This window comes from Coturnix japonica, chromosome 1, assembly GCF_054131305.1.
Source record: "Coturnix japonica strain WE chromosome 1, WE-NBRP24, whole genome shotgun sequence".
NCBI lineage: Eukaryota > Metazoa > Chordata > Aves > Galliformes > Phasianidae > Coturnix > Coturnix japonica.
In genome coordinates this window covers 132,089,916-132,103,724 of record NC_140663.1, presented here as the reverse complement: position 1 = coordinate 132,103,724, position 13,809 = coordinate 132,089,916, and the positions used below count along the sequence as shown (strand labels likewise).

Sequence of the window (13,809 nt, the reverse complement as noted above, 5' to 3'; positions counted from 1 at the left end):
ATACTAAACAAGTTGTTTTTTGAGTCAGGTAGCTAGAACTTTATGTATTTTATGTGTACAGAATTGTCACAAGCAAGGGGATCAAACACAGAAACTTATATCCTATGTTAACACCTTTACAATATACAGCCGTTTATGAGCAGTGCTGCCAACTATATTTATATGACTTCTCCAAAGCATGTAAAACAATTATCAGGCTTCAAATGTCTTTTGAATGGTTAAATCAAGGCAAAATGCTTCATAGCCCTCCAAATCTTTTGTCAGATTAGAAAAGAAACACTGCAAAGAACTATCCATGTGATTTCATACATACACGCCTCCAGGTATACAGGATGCTTGTACTCTCAAATACAGCTAGTTTTTTCAGCCCTTGCAATTCAAAGAGCTCAAGGAAAACCATGTGCCAAGTCTGAAGAAATTACTCTTTTATATGAAAATCCTTATTGTAAAACACAAGGCCACCGCTTTACCAAAAAGCTTTAAAATGAAAGCTCAGTTCTGAAGAAAAACTCATCTAATTAAGACCCAAACAGTAGGAGGGGTAAATTAGAGATGAGAGTAGAAAGCTGTTGGAATTCTGTTTTAAAACAGGTGGAATAACAGTATTATTTAAATATGCACATACGTACTAAAGAGCACATAGCTTCCCTGTTATGGAAAAGACACTCACAAATACAATGTTAAGTATATTTTAATTAATTCTAAAAATGTGTGGGCGGGATCATTTGCATTTTATATGCTTGGGAAATGAATTCAAACCAGAAGCACTTAAAAATATATCAGATGGTTTGCATAACATCTGATTACACTTATACACCTGTCTTCTACTGACAGAGCTTGTGATTTTTGCTTTTAATTCATATCAGAAGACTGAGACTATTTTACTAGATCTTCTTCTGAGGTGTGAAATGTAATAGAATGTTATAGATTTCTTTTTTATTTTTAAGCTGAAATCACTACTTTTGCTGTAAAGACAGAGCAAAAACAGATTCATCCAAGCAGCCAGAACAGGTTAGAACAGGAAAAACAGGTGTAACACATAAGCAGCTGCGCTCCACCAGACTGCAAATTTTACTTCGTAAAAAAAAAATCCTTTATCCATGCCCTGTATAAGGAAATAAGGTTGGGAGAGAAGGGAAGAAATAAAGAGCTGCCAGAAGTGGGGTGATGTCTGAGCGCTGCCTCCCAGCCATCACTTGGAAACTACAGCTTTTAGCAGTGTTGTGTTCAGGCCTTTTAAAATAGTACATGTTAAAACCGTATTTGTAAGAATTCCACCTGTTTCTTCTAAGGCTCCTAGTCTGTGCTGCAAATATAAGTTTCACAATAGCTGAATAGGAAATGAAAACATTTTCTCTTTAGCTCTTCTATTGCTGCATTTTATACCTCCTGCCATAAAATAGGAGTTTATTATTTGATTTTCATATTGTTTGTAGTAACGGTTAAAACAAACAATGAAACAAACAAAACCTAAATGGACATCAAAACAGTATGTCTTACAGACAGAATACCCTTCTCTATTCCAGACTGGTTTATAGAAAAGTAAACAGGTAGAATAGTAGAAATTAAACAAATGATTTTTTTTTTAAGTTTCCCCAATATCAAATCAGTTTTGGGATTAATCTAAGCCATTCAAGAGATAGAAAAAATATATATTTAAAGAAAACCAGACACTGTTCGTAGAAGAGAAAATTAGTACACTTGTCTAGAAAAGCACTTATCTTGAAGAATAAAACCCTGAAAGTATTAATGTTGAAAAGTTCCAAGCCCTGAACTTCAAATAGATCTGGAAAAGAGTATTTCTAGCGCTGGTTAATAAGTGCCAAAATAGAAATATCACATGCAGCATTTCCTATTATGAATATAAGTTGAATTAATGTTAAGGTTCCACTTTTATTTTTTTGCATGAAGCAAAGTGCCCACCATGAGCAGTTTATGGTCCCAGGCTTTAATGTTGATTTAATAACTCAGTTCTGGCCTGGAGATTAAAATGAGTTCCAATATCTTCACTTCCAGGAAGTGAAAATATTGTCAAACCTGCAGGGGATAGCCTAAGATGATCCGTTTTTTGTTGGTTTTATTCCAGTGTCTTATTCCCAGGATCATCTTCTTGCTCATTCATGTTGTTTTTAGAATATGCTTAGAACCTGAGATAAAATAAAGCTAATATTTTTCACAATCCTTTTCCTATGACAACTGTTCAGAAGTTCAGATAGCTTCAATATGCTAAATGTATAATTTTTTAAGAACTTTAAGGTCTGGAACAAAATACTTCTAAAGGTCTTTGGGGTTTACTTGGGAAGTTGTTTAGTCTTGAATATGTAAAGATATTTGAATATGTAAAGTCATCACTTACCTTCTGACTAGAATTCTGGTTCTAAACAGCATAACTAAGCCAGAACTTGTTTTTTGAGATTTGAGGTGAATTCTGTATTTGAGGTCTTAGTGAATTCCTTCTATTTGCTAATCAGTAGTATGGGATATATTGCTTTGATATAGAAAAGGATTGATTTTATACAGATGATTTTCCAGTTTAACAGTAACAAGGTTTACTGGATTTCTTACAAATACATATATTCAAAGGTTGTTTTTTTTCTGGTTGCTCGTCCTTTCAGAAACACTTGTCATATCTGATAGTTAGAAAATCCATTAGATCTAAGTATTATTAGTATATAATATAATAGACATTAAACTGAAGCATATATCGGAAAATAGCCTATCTTATTCTGTAAATGATCTTGGCTAAGGAGTCCAAACATCCTAATTTTATTAGTCACTTTAAAGAAATTAGAGTCTTGCTGGAACTTAGAAATAAAAGAAAGTTTGATTTCTAAAAAGGCTGTAATGTTACTTCCTCTTCAAAGGGACAAGGTAGTAAGTGTTGTGTTTCAGAGCAATTTATTAGGGAGCTGTTTTGTCTATCACTTCTTTTACCAGTTGAAATAAAAGAAAAGAAGACAAAGCCAGAGTGCCACTATCACCTGCATTAATAATTGCTTTTCACACAAGCCCCAGTAAAAAGGAATACTGGCCTATAGAGATTGCATTTCAAGTGCTTCTATATTTTTCCTGGGGCCAGGCCAACATTTACTCAATGTTCATACAAACTGCAGTCATTTCCCATCAACATGAAAGACAACAGAATGATGGAGCAGTGAGGTTTAGAACCCACACTATTTGAGGGTTTGGTCTCTGGTGCTTTCTAAGTTTTTAAGAGGTCACATTAAAACTCTAAAGTATACCATAAATTAAAAAAAAATAAAAAATAAAAAAATGAGTACCAACTCATCTTCCCTTAGAACAGAGAGATGCATAAAGTATAATGTTATGCACTAAAAGGCCTGTGATTCTTCTGCCATTGTCACTGTCAGTGCTGTATGCAATACCGGTGGCAGCAGAGTCACAATGCAAAAAAAAGCTGTAAACTTTCAGAGAGGGAGACCATAGAATACTCTCAGAGCACCTTTATTTTAGTTGTTAACCCCTTTGGCTCCAAAGAAGGTCTGTCTAATTACTTAAGTCAAGAGAATTGCAGTAACTGTAAAGCTTGCAACCATGATCAACATCTTCAGAGAGCCATTCTCAGTGAATATCTGCAGTGATGATTCTATTCTTGGGTGAAGTGACAACTCGTAGTGCTCACTGAAGTAAGCACTGTCAATTAAAAATACTGCAGTACTCATTTTAGAAAAACAAATATCTATTTGAAGGCATGCCTATGCATTCATATCAAAGACTTCATAAATGTCTTTATTTTTTTTTTTGTTCCTGATAACGGAATTAAATAGTACTAAAAAGTCGTACAGGCAAGGTTCTAGGCACTCTGGCACATTCTTCACAGTAAAATCCTTGACCAATTAAACACTCAAGCAGGCTCTCAGTGGGAAATGCACATTAGAAGAATCTGTTTTCTTCCAGTTCAGGAACACAGACTCTTCCTCCACCTCATGACCGAATAAATGCTTCTCTGCAATGTGCTGTTAAGGCTTTTGAGTTTACTGAAGCCAAGCTATTTTCAACACTATTCTAGCTGTGCTTAAGGACCATCCTGAAGACAAGTATTTGTCAAATGAAGATGATTTAGAAAGAGCTACAATAATCTTCAGAGTTCTGCATTTTTCTTTTCTTTTTTTTTTTCTTTTTTTAAATGTTAAATTCTTATGAATGTTATACTCTTGCTAGGGAACCACAGCAATTCAGCAGCCATGCATTGCCTGCAGGTGTTATACTTAAGCCTCAGCTCATTACCACTGACATTTTGTTGGAGGAAATTACCTTTCAAAAGGTTGTCAGACAGAGGAACAAGTTAGCAAAGAATTCTTGGAATGCTTAAGGGAATAAAAAAAAAATAAATTACCTCCTAAAATGTGCTTGACATTTAGACTTTCCTATTTAGCTTATCTTGAAAAATAAAGCAGATAGATAGTTGTTTCAGCATACTCACCTCAGCTAGGTAAAATTCATCGTATTGTCTCTTGAAATTTTCTCCTTTGTAGTAGTTACTAGCAGCAACAATAACATCTACAGCGACCATGCTTAGTATGAACATATGGAACACTGATGACCTCATCATTTTCTGCAAAAGAAAAGTTTTTCGTCAAGATGAATCAAAACACATGTATTATGAAGTTTTATTACACTGTCAAAACATAATAATCTATAATGATGTTTTATAATTATAATTATTTTTAACATGATTATAAGTTATTAGTCTTTAAAAATATTCTAATACATTACTTGAATCACAGAATCATAGAATGGCCTGTGTTGAAAAGGAACTCAAAGATCATCTAGTTTCAATCCCCCTGCCATGGGAAGGGTCACCAACCACCAGACAAGAACTTCTTTAAACATGACCTGTTGCTCACCAATGCAAACAAACTGATTGCTGACATTAGCATTGGAGGCTGCCTGGGCTGCTGTGATCATGTAATTGTGGAGTTCACTCTACTGAGCAACACTGGACAGACAAAAAGTAAAGGCAGTATGCTAAATTTTAGGAAAGCTGAATTCTAGCTCTTCGAGGAGTTAGTCAACAAAATCCCCTGGGAAGCTGTCCTCAGGGACAAGGATGCAAAGCAGAACAGGCAGATATTTAAAGGAGCTTTCCTTAGGACACAAGATCTTCTGGTCTGCCTGGCCCTGCTTCCTGTTTATGTCTAAGTTTCATCAGCAATTATTTGCTCATGCATGTCATGTTTACTTGATTTTCTGAAACTGGGGATGGACTTCTATGAGCTTGGAAAAGATCCTGGAAAGATAACCAGCTGCTCTAGACCTTCTTCTCTCCAAGACTTTATTTTGTAGGATTGTTCCAAACAGATACAGGACAGTTTGTTCTCCAAGGTGGTGGTTCTGCTTTTGGTTTTGCTCCCTCTTGCAAGAATCGTGAACTTCAACATCTCATGGTCATGGCAACCAAGTCTGCCCTTTAGCTCTCACAATCCAGCTAGTTCTTATTTGCTTATAAGAGGTCTGGACAGAAAACCTGCCCTCATCACATGTGTTAGGAAGTTACCATCATGGTAAAATCTCCTGAAGTGTTTGCTCCCTGCTGTGCTGTGCATACACACATATTGTGTGAATACAAAGATGTTATAGTGGAATGCAAAAGTTAAGTAACATGTATTTTTAGATATGATAACACGTGTTAACAAGAAGACTCATACACTTTTGTAAAATACTATCTATCTCAGTCTTCTGGGAGCTGAGGTTGTAATGTTGACAAAGAAATCTCCACATTTACATTCTACAATTAACCCTTCCAGGAGCTTAGGGTCTTGAACTGCACTTTAAAACTGTGTTGTTTTTTTTTTTTTTTCCACTTGTACGTGTTCCAATTAGAACACAGTACAATAAATATAGAAGGCTGTAAAAACTGGCATTTGTTCAGGCTTTTGGTAAGTACTTGTACCTGCCTACAGGAGCATTTGTCTGTTGAATTCTCTGTTGAATTCCACTGAAATCAAAGCGGAGTAGAGAATATGCACACAGCTACATGTACATACATACACAGCCTCTGGCCTCAAAACATCTGGGTTTAATATGTGATTTATTGTTAGCATTGCAGACAGAACACAGTTCAACCCTAATCCTTCAGACTGGTTTCCTTTCAAACTTAATGGTACAACACTGTTATATATTCCCATCATGGAGGCTGAGGGGATAAAGCTTGACAGGCAGCAATTTACTTTAAAAGTCTGGGCTAATAACAATCCTTAAAGTGCAGTGAATCCACTAAAACTTAGTGGCTAAATGCTCTCTTGCTTTTATTTTTAATTCACATAGCAAGTTATCAGGATATAGTAATAAAAAGCATGGTTTCAAATATGCAATTTTATAAGTGGTGAGATTCCAGTAGGTAGCATCTTATCTGTTACTTTTCTATTTCACACAAGTTTGAAACAGACAGCTAGTCTCTCTGCATATTTTACACTGTATTTTTAATAGTGTTAAAATTTTCTTCATAGTAACAAAGTATGCTGTCTTAATTGTGACAGGATTTACTAAAATAAACTGCTGTGTAAGGATGAAAAATTTACTTTTCTGTCCTATCACAAAAAAACCCACACCAAAAACAACCAAAAACCTAATATATATATGTGTGTGTGTGTGTGTGTGTGTGTGTGTGTGTATGTATGTATAAAACAGGGAAGCAATATGGTACCAGAGGAAGAATAAAAATTAATAAGCCATCTTGGTATATGTGTATATATGTACACGCATACTTTCTCAATGCTGTCCATATCTTGGGGAACTCATACAAAGATTTTTCAGTGCTATATTTTATGCTGGAAAATAAAACACAATAACATAAATAATACCCTACAGCACTATAATAAGCCCAGTAAAATTCAGTGAAGCTTTTTGTCAGTTACTAACTGTTGCCTTCTCATCTCAGCTAACATGAAAGGAGACAATTTAGCTAATAGAGAGTATTATGTTTGCATAAAACAGTTCAACACCAAGATAATAATGGTATAGTCCTTGGACTGCTTATGGATAATTCAAATGGCCTGCAAGATAGAAATATGCAGGCACATGCACAGTAAAAGCACTACACTGAGAAGGACCTAAAAAGTAACTCATTATTTTTAAATCTCAAGACTGGCTTGCTTATGGTTGCCAGACTGGCATCGTAAGGCTACATATTTCACTACAACTAACTTGTATCAAAGGTGAATATATCCACATTATATACAAACACGCAATATTCTTCCCAGAGGATTAAAATAATTGGATTTAGATAAACTGTGTGACCCTTTATGACATCTTCATCATTGCGCTTAAAACACCGAATGGGTTACTTTCTTGTTTTTGTCTTTAGCATAGTAGAGTCTTCTAGATGCTCACCTGTCAGGAATGCCATGAATGACAAGCTGCATTCCTGTTGGTCTTAGAGACAGACTGTAACATCCTTAGGAGATCAGTTACTCTGTTCTAGCACAGACACCTACTGTGCCCAGCTTTCTCTCTGTTTTCACCTGATCTTGTTCTTTCTGCATCACAGAATTTTAATTTGGACTTGTGACCTTGAGATGGCTCATCCACACCTCTATGTTAATGTTTGACCATAAATGTTCATTATCTTTTTACATATTCCTTTTGGAATATGGTGTAGGAGAGAGCAGAATTTATATCACAGAAGTTATCCAAGCTTTTAAAATCATTCTGGATCACCAGAACAGCAGTGTGTCATTGCCAGGTTTTGATCTTGTTTAATTTACTGACTTTTTTTTTCTCTTTTTTTTCTTTCTTTTTTTTCTTTTTTTTTCAGCGTGTGGATGTGTGTTTCTTAAACTGTAGAAATAAGAAGAGAGAAATGTTCCAATGCTGCTGTCAGACAGATGCATGATGGGAAAATTGTGTCTAATACTAAATTGGATGTAAGATTAGCTGTGCTGAAGCAGTCTTAAGTGAAATGTCCTGTTGCTGCCATCAATCAACTACAGCAGTGAAGAATTTCTCATATCTACCCCAAGTCACTCCTAAAGCTGGCATCTGGCTTCATGTAAGATGATGATTTCTAGTGTCTAGGACATTGTGGTGAATGTGGATGATACAAAGCAGAAGGGATGCAATGGCTCTAATAATCAGTGTAGAACAAACATGTGGCAAATCAGATTCCTTCAGTGTTTGGAAACACACAAGTACGTTGAGAATTTTCTTTGTGTGTAGACTGAAATTTCAGGCAAACAGGAAAGTTTTCTAAAATCCTACTCATCGTTAACATTAGAGATGTGGTTATTATGGCAGAGGCACTCTAAATGAAAAACTATAACATCATGGATTCACTCAAAAGCTCAAGCAACGACACTGGAACTGCTGGCTAGAGAAAAACTACCTGGGTCACTTAATCTGACAGAGCATTACTGTGCGTAGGTCTAAAGCAGTCTTCTGTCACTCCAGGAACAGAGTATTTTGCTCTAATACTCCATCCAGCAGCTTCCTACATGGCAGAGGGAGGATGAGTGACATAAATTGGCCTTTGCCAGTTCACTGCCGTGGAGAAAATTCACAGTAGCTGCCACCTTACACAACCAGAGCAACGTACACCCTAGGCCATGAAAGCAGTGCTACATGTGGAAAGCAGTTATGATGAAAAACAGAATAACGACATAAGATGGAAGTGTGCATTCCTAATTCTAAAACCATTTTTGGGGCTTAATATTTATATCAAGTCTTTTCTTTTTCCACCATCCCTTAGATGGGATTTTTATTTCAGGTCTATTATCAGGACTTTCCTTACCAAGAAAACATTCAAATTTCTCAAGTCTGACTGTAACAGAAGGACATATGGGCTGTTTTACCCTCATGTTACTAGCTCAAAACTAGCAGATCAGGTAATGTTCAGTGACACAATGTGAAATTTTGAAACAGATGTCCTAAAAGAGGGCAATGGTTTTAGTTCAGATTGAAAGAAATTCAGACTCCAGTTGACAATGATCAACTCTTATTGATGGCCAAATTAAAAAATTCTGATGATGTGGCCTAATGAAGTGGCCTAAAGAATAAAAAAAAATATTGACAAAAACCTGATGTTTATTAGTACTGAGAAAGTCACAGAGAAAATTTGATATCCAGAAAAGTTCTGCTTATTTCACCGCTTAGTGTGTAAAAAGCTCAGAGTACATAATTGTCAGACTGGCAGGAGCAGCTCTTAAAAGATCCAGATCAATTATTGAGCAGAGTAAACATCGTTTAACTAAAATAACTCTCTATATGGGTAAACAGCTTTTTTCCTAAATTTGTTACTCTTGAATTTTGTATCCATCATCAGGAAAAGTAAGTTTGTAACTTTTTGTATTTTATATATATTTAGCACTGTGGATAATTTGTACTCACATCTACACATGCCTTCTCAGGTAGCTAGACTAGCTTTTGATTTGTACAAGTTATTCACATGTGTATGAAAGAGATTATATTTTTACATACTCATCACAATCAAAAAAATTACATTTATGCTACTACAACCTTCTTTGTTTATGGGACTGTTGCAGACTAGGTCACCCCAACACACTGACATAAAGGCAACCTGACTTCTAACTCAACTGTGTGCAATGCATCACCATGACTAGTTGCTAGTGACCATTCTAACTGTACTGTAAGTCTTATGGTACCTGATGCTTTCTCAGAGCCTATCACAGAAGACAAAATCCTTGTTTAGAAAAGCTAACAAAGCATGACTCAAGTGCATTAAAACGGTAGGGGCAAGTAATGTTGAATGTACCAAACTCTTACCACTAAAACAGTAACATGGAAAATGGTCACTCAAGATGCTAGCCAATATTGGTTTGATTATTGAAGCAGGAGACATAGCATGCCTCCAAGTTTATAGTAAGGTAACAAGACAACAAGACTAACAAGGCAACAAGACTAGAAATAGTAAAGAAAGCTTGACTTCTAGGATTCTGTGCAACATGACTTTGAAGAGTTGCTGAGGAAAGATTCATTCCTGAGCTAAATAACAGACAAGGCCTTTGATCCTGTTCAGGTTTATTATACTCTTGGTTTTTATTTAATCTATATCTTCCCCCCCACCCCCACCCCCTTTTTTTTTTTTCCTTCTTTTTCTTACAAAGTGCTTGATAATACCTTTTAAATGAAAAGAGCTTTAGAAAATCATATTCTATACACTGCTAATCACAGATAATTCATAGCATGAATAGGATAAATTTGATTTCATCTTGTTGGCTAATGGCCATCTAGGCAAATACAAAATTGTGAAATTGCTGGAAATTTTCCCTTTTGTTTGCAGAACACTGTAGAGCATTTTACAAGCCTGTAACTAATTTTCTACAAACCGTTTTGCTTTCAACATACTTAAGGCTGCCTGACAGAGATATGCTTGCAAGAAAAATTTAGCAGATCTGAATATTTCTGAGAATTATTAAGAATTAACCACAAATTTTAAGGAAGCAGGCTTCTAATATCTTATATTCATGCAGTTATATATCAGTGTGGAGCACTACAAAACACTGTCAATCTAGGATAGCATTTGTATTTGGGAGAAACTTCCATATGAGAGACAAATTCAAGTAATGCAATTTCAGTGAGGAAACAAGGTGAAGTGTGAGTTTGACGCGTACTGACAGAGGTGGTATTTAGATACTGTAAAGAAAGCAAATAGCCTCAGTAGCCTATGGAACTATGGAAACTAGTTACTTCTACAGCATGGAGATACCTTGTTTCCAGTTGCTGGAGATATTGAAGGAAGTACAACACTCCCCCCAAAAAAATCTGAATTCTTTTCAGGCTGAACAAGTCCACTCCCTCAGCCTGTCTTCATAGGGAGGTGCTCCAGCCCTCTGATCATGTTTGTGGCCCTCTTCTGGACCCTCTCCAACAGCTCCACATCTTTCTTGTATTGTGCAGACAATACTGCAGATGGGGCCTCATGAGGGCAGAGTAGAGAGGAATGATGGCCTCCCTGTGATATGCAGTTAGAAACCTTTCCCTAAATGCTACATTTCTGGCTGCTGTAGTGGTGAAAGTACCCTGGGAGAAAGAACACAAATAGAAAACTGTCCTACCTTGAAAAGTATTGTACATGCTTCACTTTAATGTGCTTCTTCTTCCACCTTCTGCTTAATCTGATTAGTCAGTAAAACTCAAGGTACAGACTACATCTATGTGTTTTTATATGGTTATTACTTTTGTGACCTCAAAATATGCTGCAAATGGAAGTATCACTGAATAATGGAAAAATATTAGAACATGCAAATATGACATAGCAGAAGATGCAAACATGCTCCTATAACCAAGCACGTGCCTGCTTTTCATGCTATCAGAATATCTTCCTTAAAACAACAGATATCACTTTCAAATTATTTGTAGCTAAAATCACACAGAAATCTGCATGTGCCAAGGACTATGTTCCTGTCTTTTTTATTTATTTTCTAAAAGTAAATTTTGATGAAAATAAAAATCTACTTAAAAAAAAGTGAACAGAAATCCAATCAAAGAAACAAAGTAAAGTCAGTAAATCAGAAGAATGAGAAAATATACACATGGGAAGTGAATGGCAATAATAAAGGAAAGCTTACTGAAGAGAAAATAAAATCTGTAAGGCACGACTTTTACAAGTAAACAAGCTAATGGCAAAAATGTCAGACATTCTGCATTGTTACTTTGCATTCTATAATAACAGAATAAAGCGCTACAGATGTGCTCCCACTAACAGCAGCCACTTTTCTCCTTCCACAAACTTCTAGGACAGTCAATCAGAGCAATGGTGACTCTTCTGTCCTTAAATTCCATGAAATAATGGCTTTCTTGAAACTAAATGAACCTCCTCCTCCTCACTGGTTTATAAATCAGCTAGCACCAATATGTTATTTTCTTTGTAAAACATGCGGAGGAAGTAAGCTGCCTTTCAATGTCTGCAATCTGACTTAAAGAAATGGCGAGCAGCAGCTGCAACATAAAAGAAGCCTAAAAATACTACTTAAATTGTTCATGACAACAACAATGCAGGAAGATTCTTACCTTCCCTAAAATTTTAGAACTCTTAGGAAATATATCAACACCTCAGTAATTTTCTTAAAGCTATGTATGATAAGATGCAAAATAATATACTTTCAATACAAATGTACCTCTTTTTTTTTTTTTTTTTTTTTTTAATAAGCATTGCAAAACAATTCAGCACATGCAATGAGACAAAATAATTACTGTATAGAAACTGACATGAAGTAGGCCAAAGTAATTTTTGAACTATTTCTAGAGAGCTCACCTAAGCTGTAGAGATGAAGAGTTCTTACTCCTTACCAAGATGTAACTAATTCCTTATCTGCCCTACATGGATTTGCCTGCATAGTACTTTCAAAAATAAAGCCTACAACTTCTTTCTCCTTCACAGTAAAAAATACTTTATATTTCCAAATTATAACCAATCTCTCAGCAGCAACCTACTATCTGAACTACCTTAAAACCAGAGTGGTAAATGCACTTATCATCAGGTACAGGAATTGGTAAATACCCAAACTGACATTCTCACCTTTTGCATTATAGATTAATACATCATATATATATACATAAATACTTTTAAAAATAGATACACATTATCTGTCTATACATATACAGAGAGAGCACACCAAATTCTAGATAGTTTTTGATGTTGTGCTCTGTTGGTCACATTATTATGGATGTGTTTCACATTCTCAATATACATTTTCAATGTTTTTGTCTGAAACCTCAGTCTACTTCAGAATCCTCATTACAGCACTGTCCTTTTGAAAAACTTCTTTTCCAGCATCAAAATACATTTGTGGAAGCACCTAGTTTTCTCTTCAATCATCTTGCTGCCAGTATTTCAAAACAGAATGAAAGTGAGGTTTATAGCAGTTCCTCAGGGAAGAAAATATTTCCTTTAGGGGTTTTCTTTTGTCTACTATTGAATTGTGTCATTATTTACATTTCATGACAAACATAGTAAGAAAAAAAATTATAATAATCCCTTCATTCATGGAAAGGTCTTAAACTCAACTAGAACTTCTTATCTTCTCAGACCCTATTGCAGCTTTTTATCTTATTATATCACTTATGTAATGCTTTGGAATTCTTTAGAAGGCTGAGCTAAATTTCAGTGTTTTTTCTAACTCTTGAATGGCTGAGCTGCTCAAAACTTACAGAGGTACTTGGTCAGCATTTGTAGTAGTAGAATACTCCAATTCTTTGAAAACTTCCCTCCCTAACTAGAAACTGCCAAATGTGTGCTTTGGGCCATTCTATCTACAATTAAGAAAAATCTTTCCCTGAGTTGGGCTGGTCATTTGTATCAATTATTGATTTCTGATTGCAATGCCTTGCCTAATAGAGTGCATTAATCTTCTAGGTTACTATATGTAATTGTCTTAGGAACACGATGTACAATGCAGTTCAGACAGGCAAGAGTTACCTCCCTCAAAATGCACTGAGTTCTGGTCTTTATCACCTTTATATAATGACTTTTCTATGCTCGAATGAAGCAACACAAACTTCACACTGTGGGAAAAGTTTTATGTCAGGAAATAGGTAATTGAATTACATTCAGCACATGGTGAATGTGATTCAAAACACGTATGCATCTGCTTGACACAGAAAAGCTTAGAACATTCAGAAGTAGTTACTTGGGTATAGAAGGGGAAACATAAGGAACATACTCATAGTAGCAGGCTATGGAAAATCTCAATTTTAGAAAATGTTTTTCTAAACTGAATTACTTGGCTATATAAATAAGTATAAACATTTTAATGGAATTTCTACCTTCTGATTAGCTTTTCTTTGCATTTTCCTTGCATAATTTAATTACCACGCTGTTCTCAAAAACTT

The 13,809-nt window shown here is 35.4% G+C and overlaps 1 protein-coding gene across 5 annotated transcripts in view; it reads right to left on the bottom strand.

Annotated features, from left to right (window-relative positions):
• The window catches only part of NALCN (sodium leak channel, non-selective), a 197,096-nt gene that overhangs the window by 88,601 nt on the left and 94,686 nt on the right, over positions 1-13,809 (bottom strand). For all 5 annotated transcript variants that reach the window (XM_085552963.1, XM_015851497.2, XM_015851496.3 and 2 more), the window contains one exon: positions 4,445-4,576. In XM_085552963.1, the coding sequence (XP_085409089.1) occupies positions 4,445-4,576 (132 nt within the window). The remainder of the gene's footprint in view (positions 1-4,444; positions 4,577-13,809) is intronic.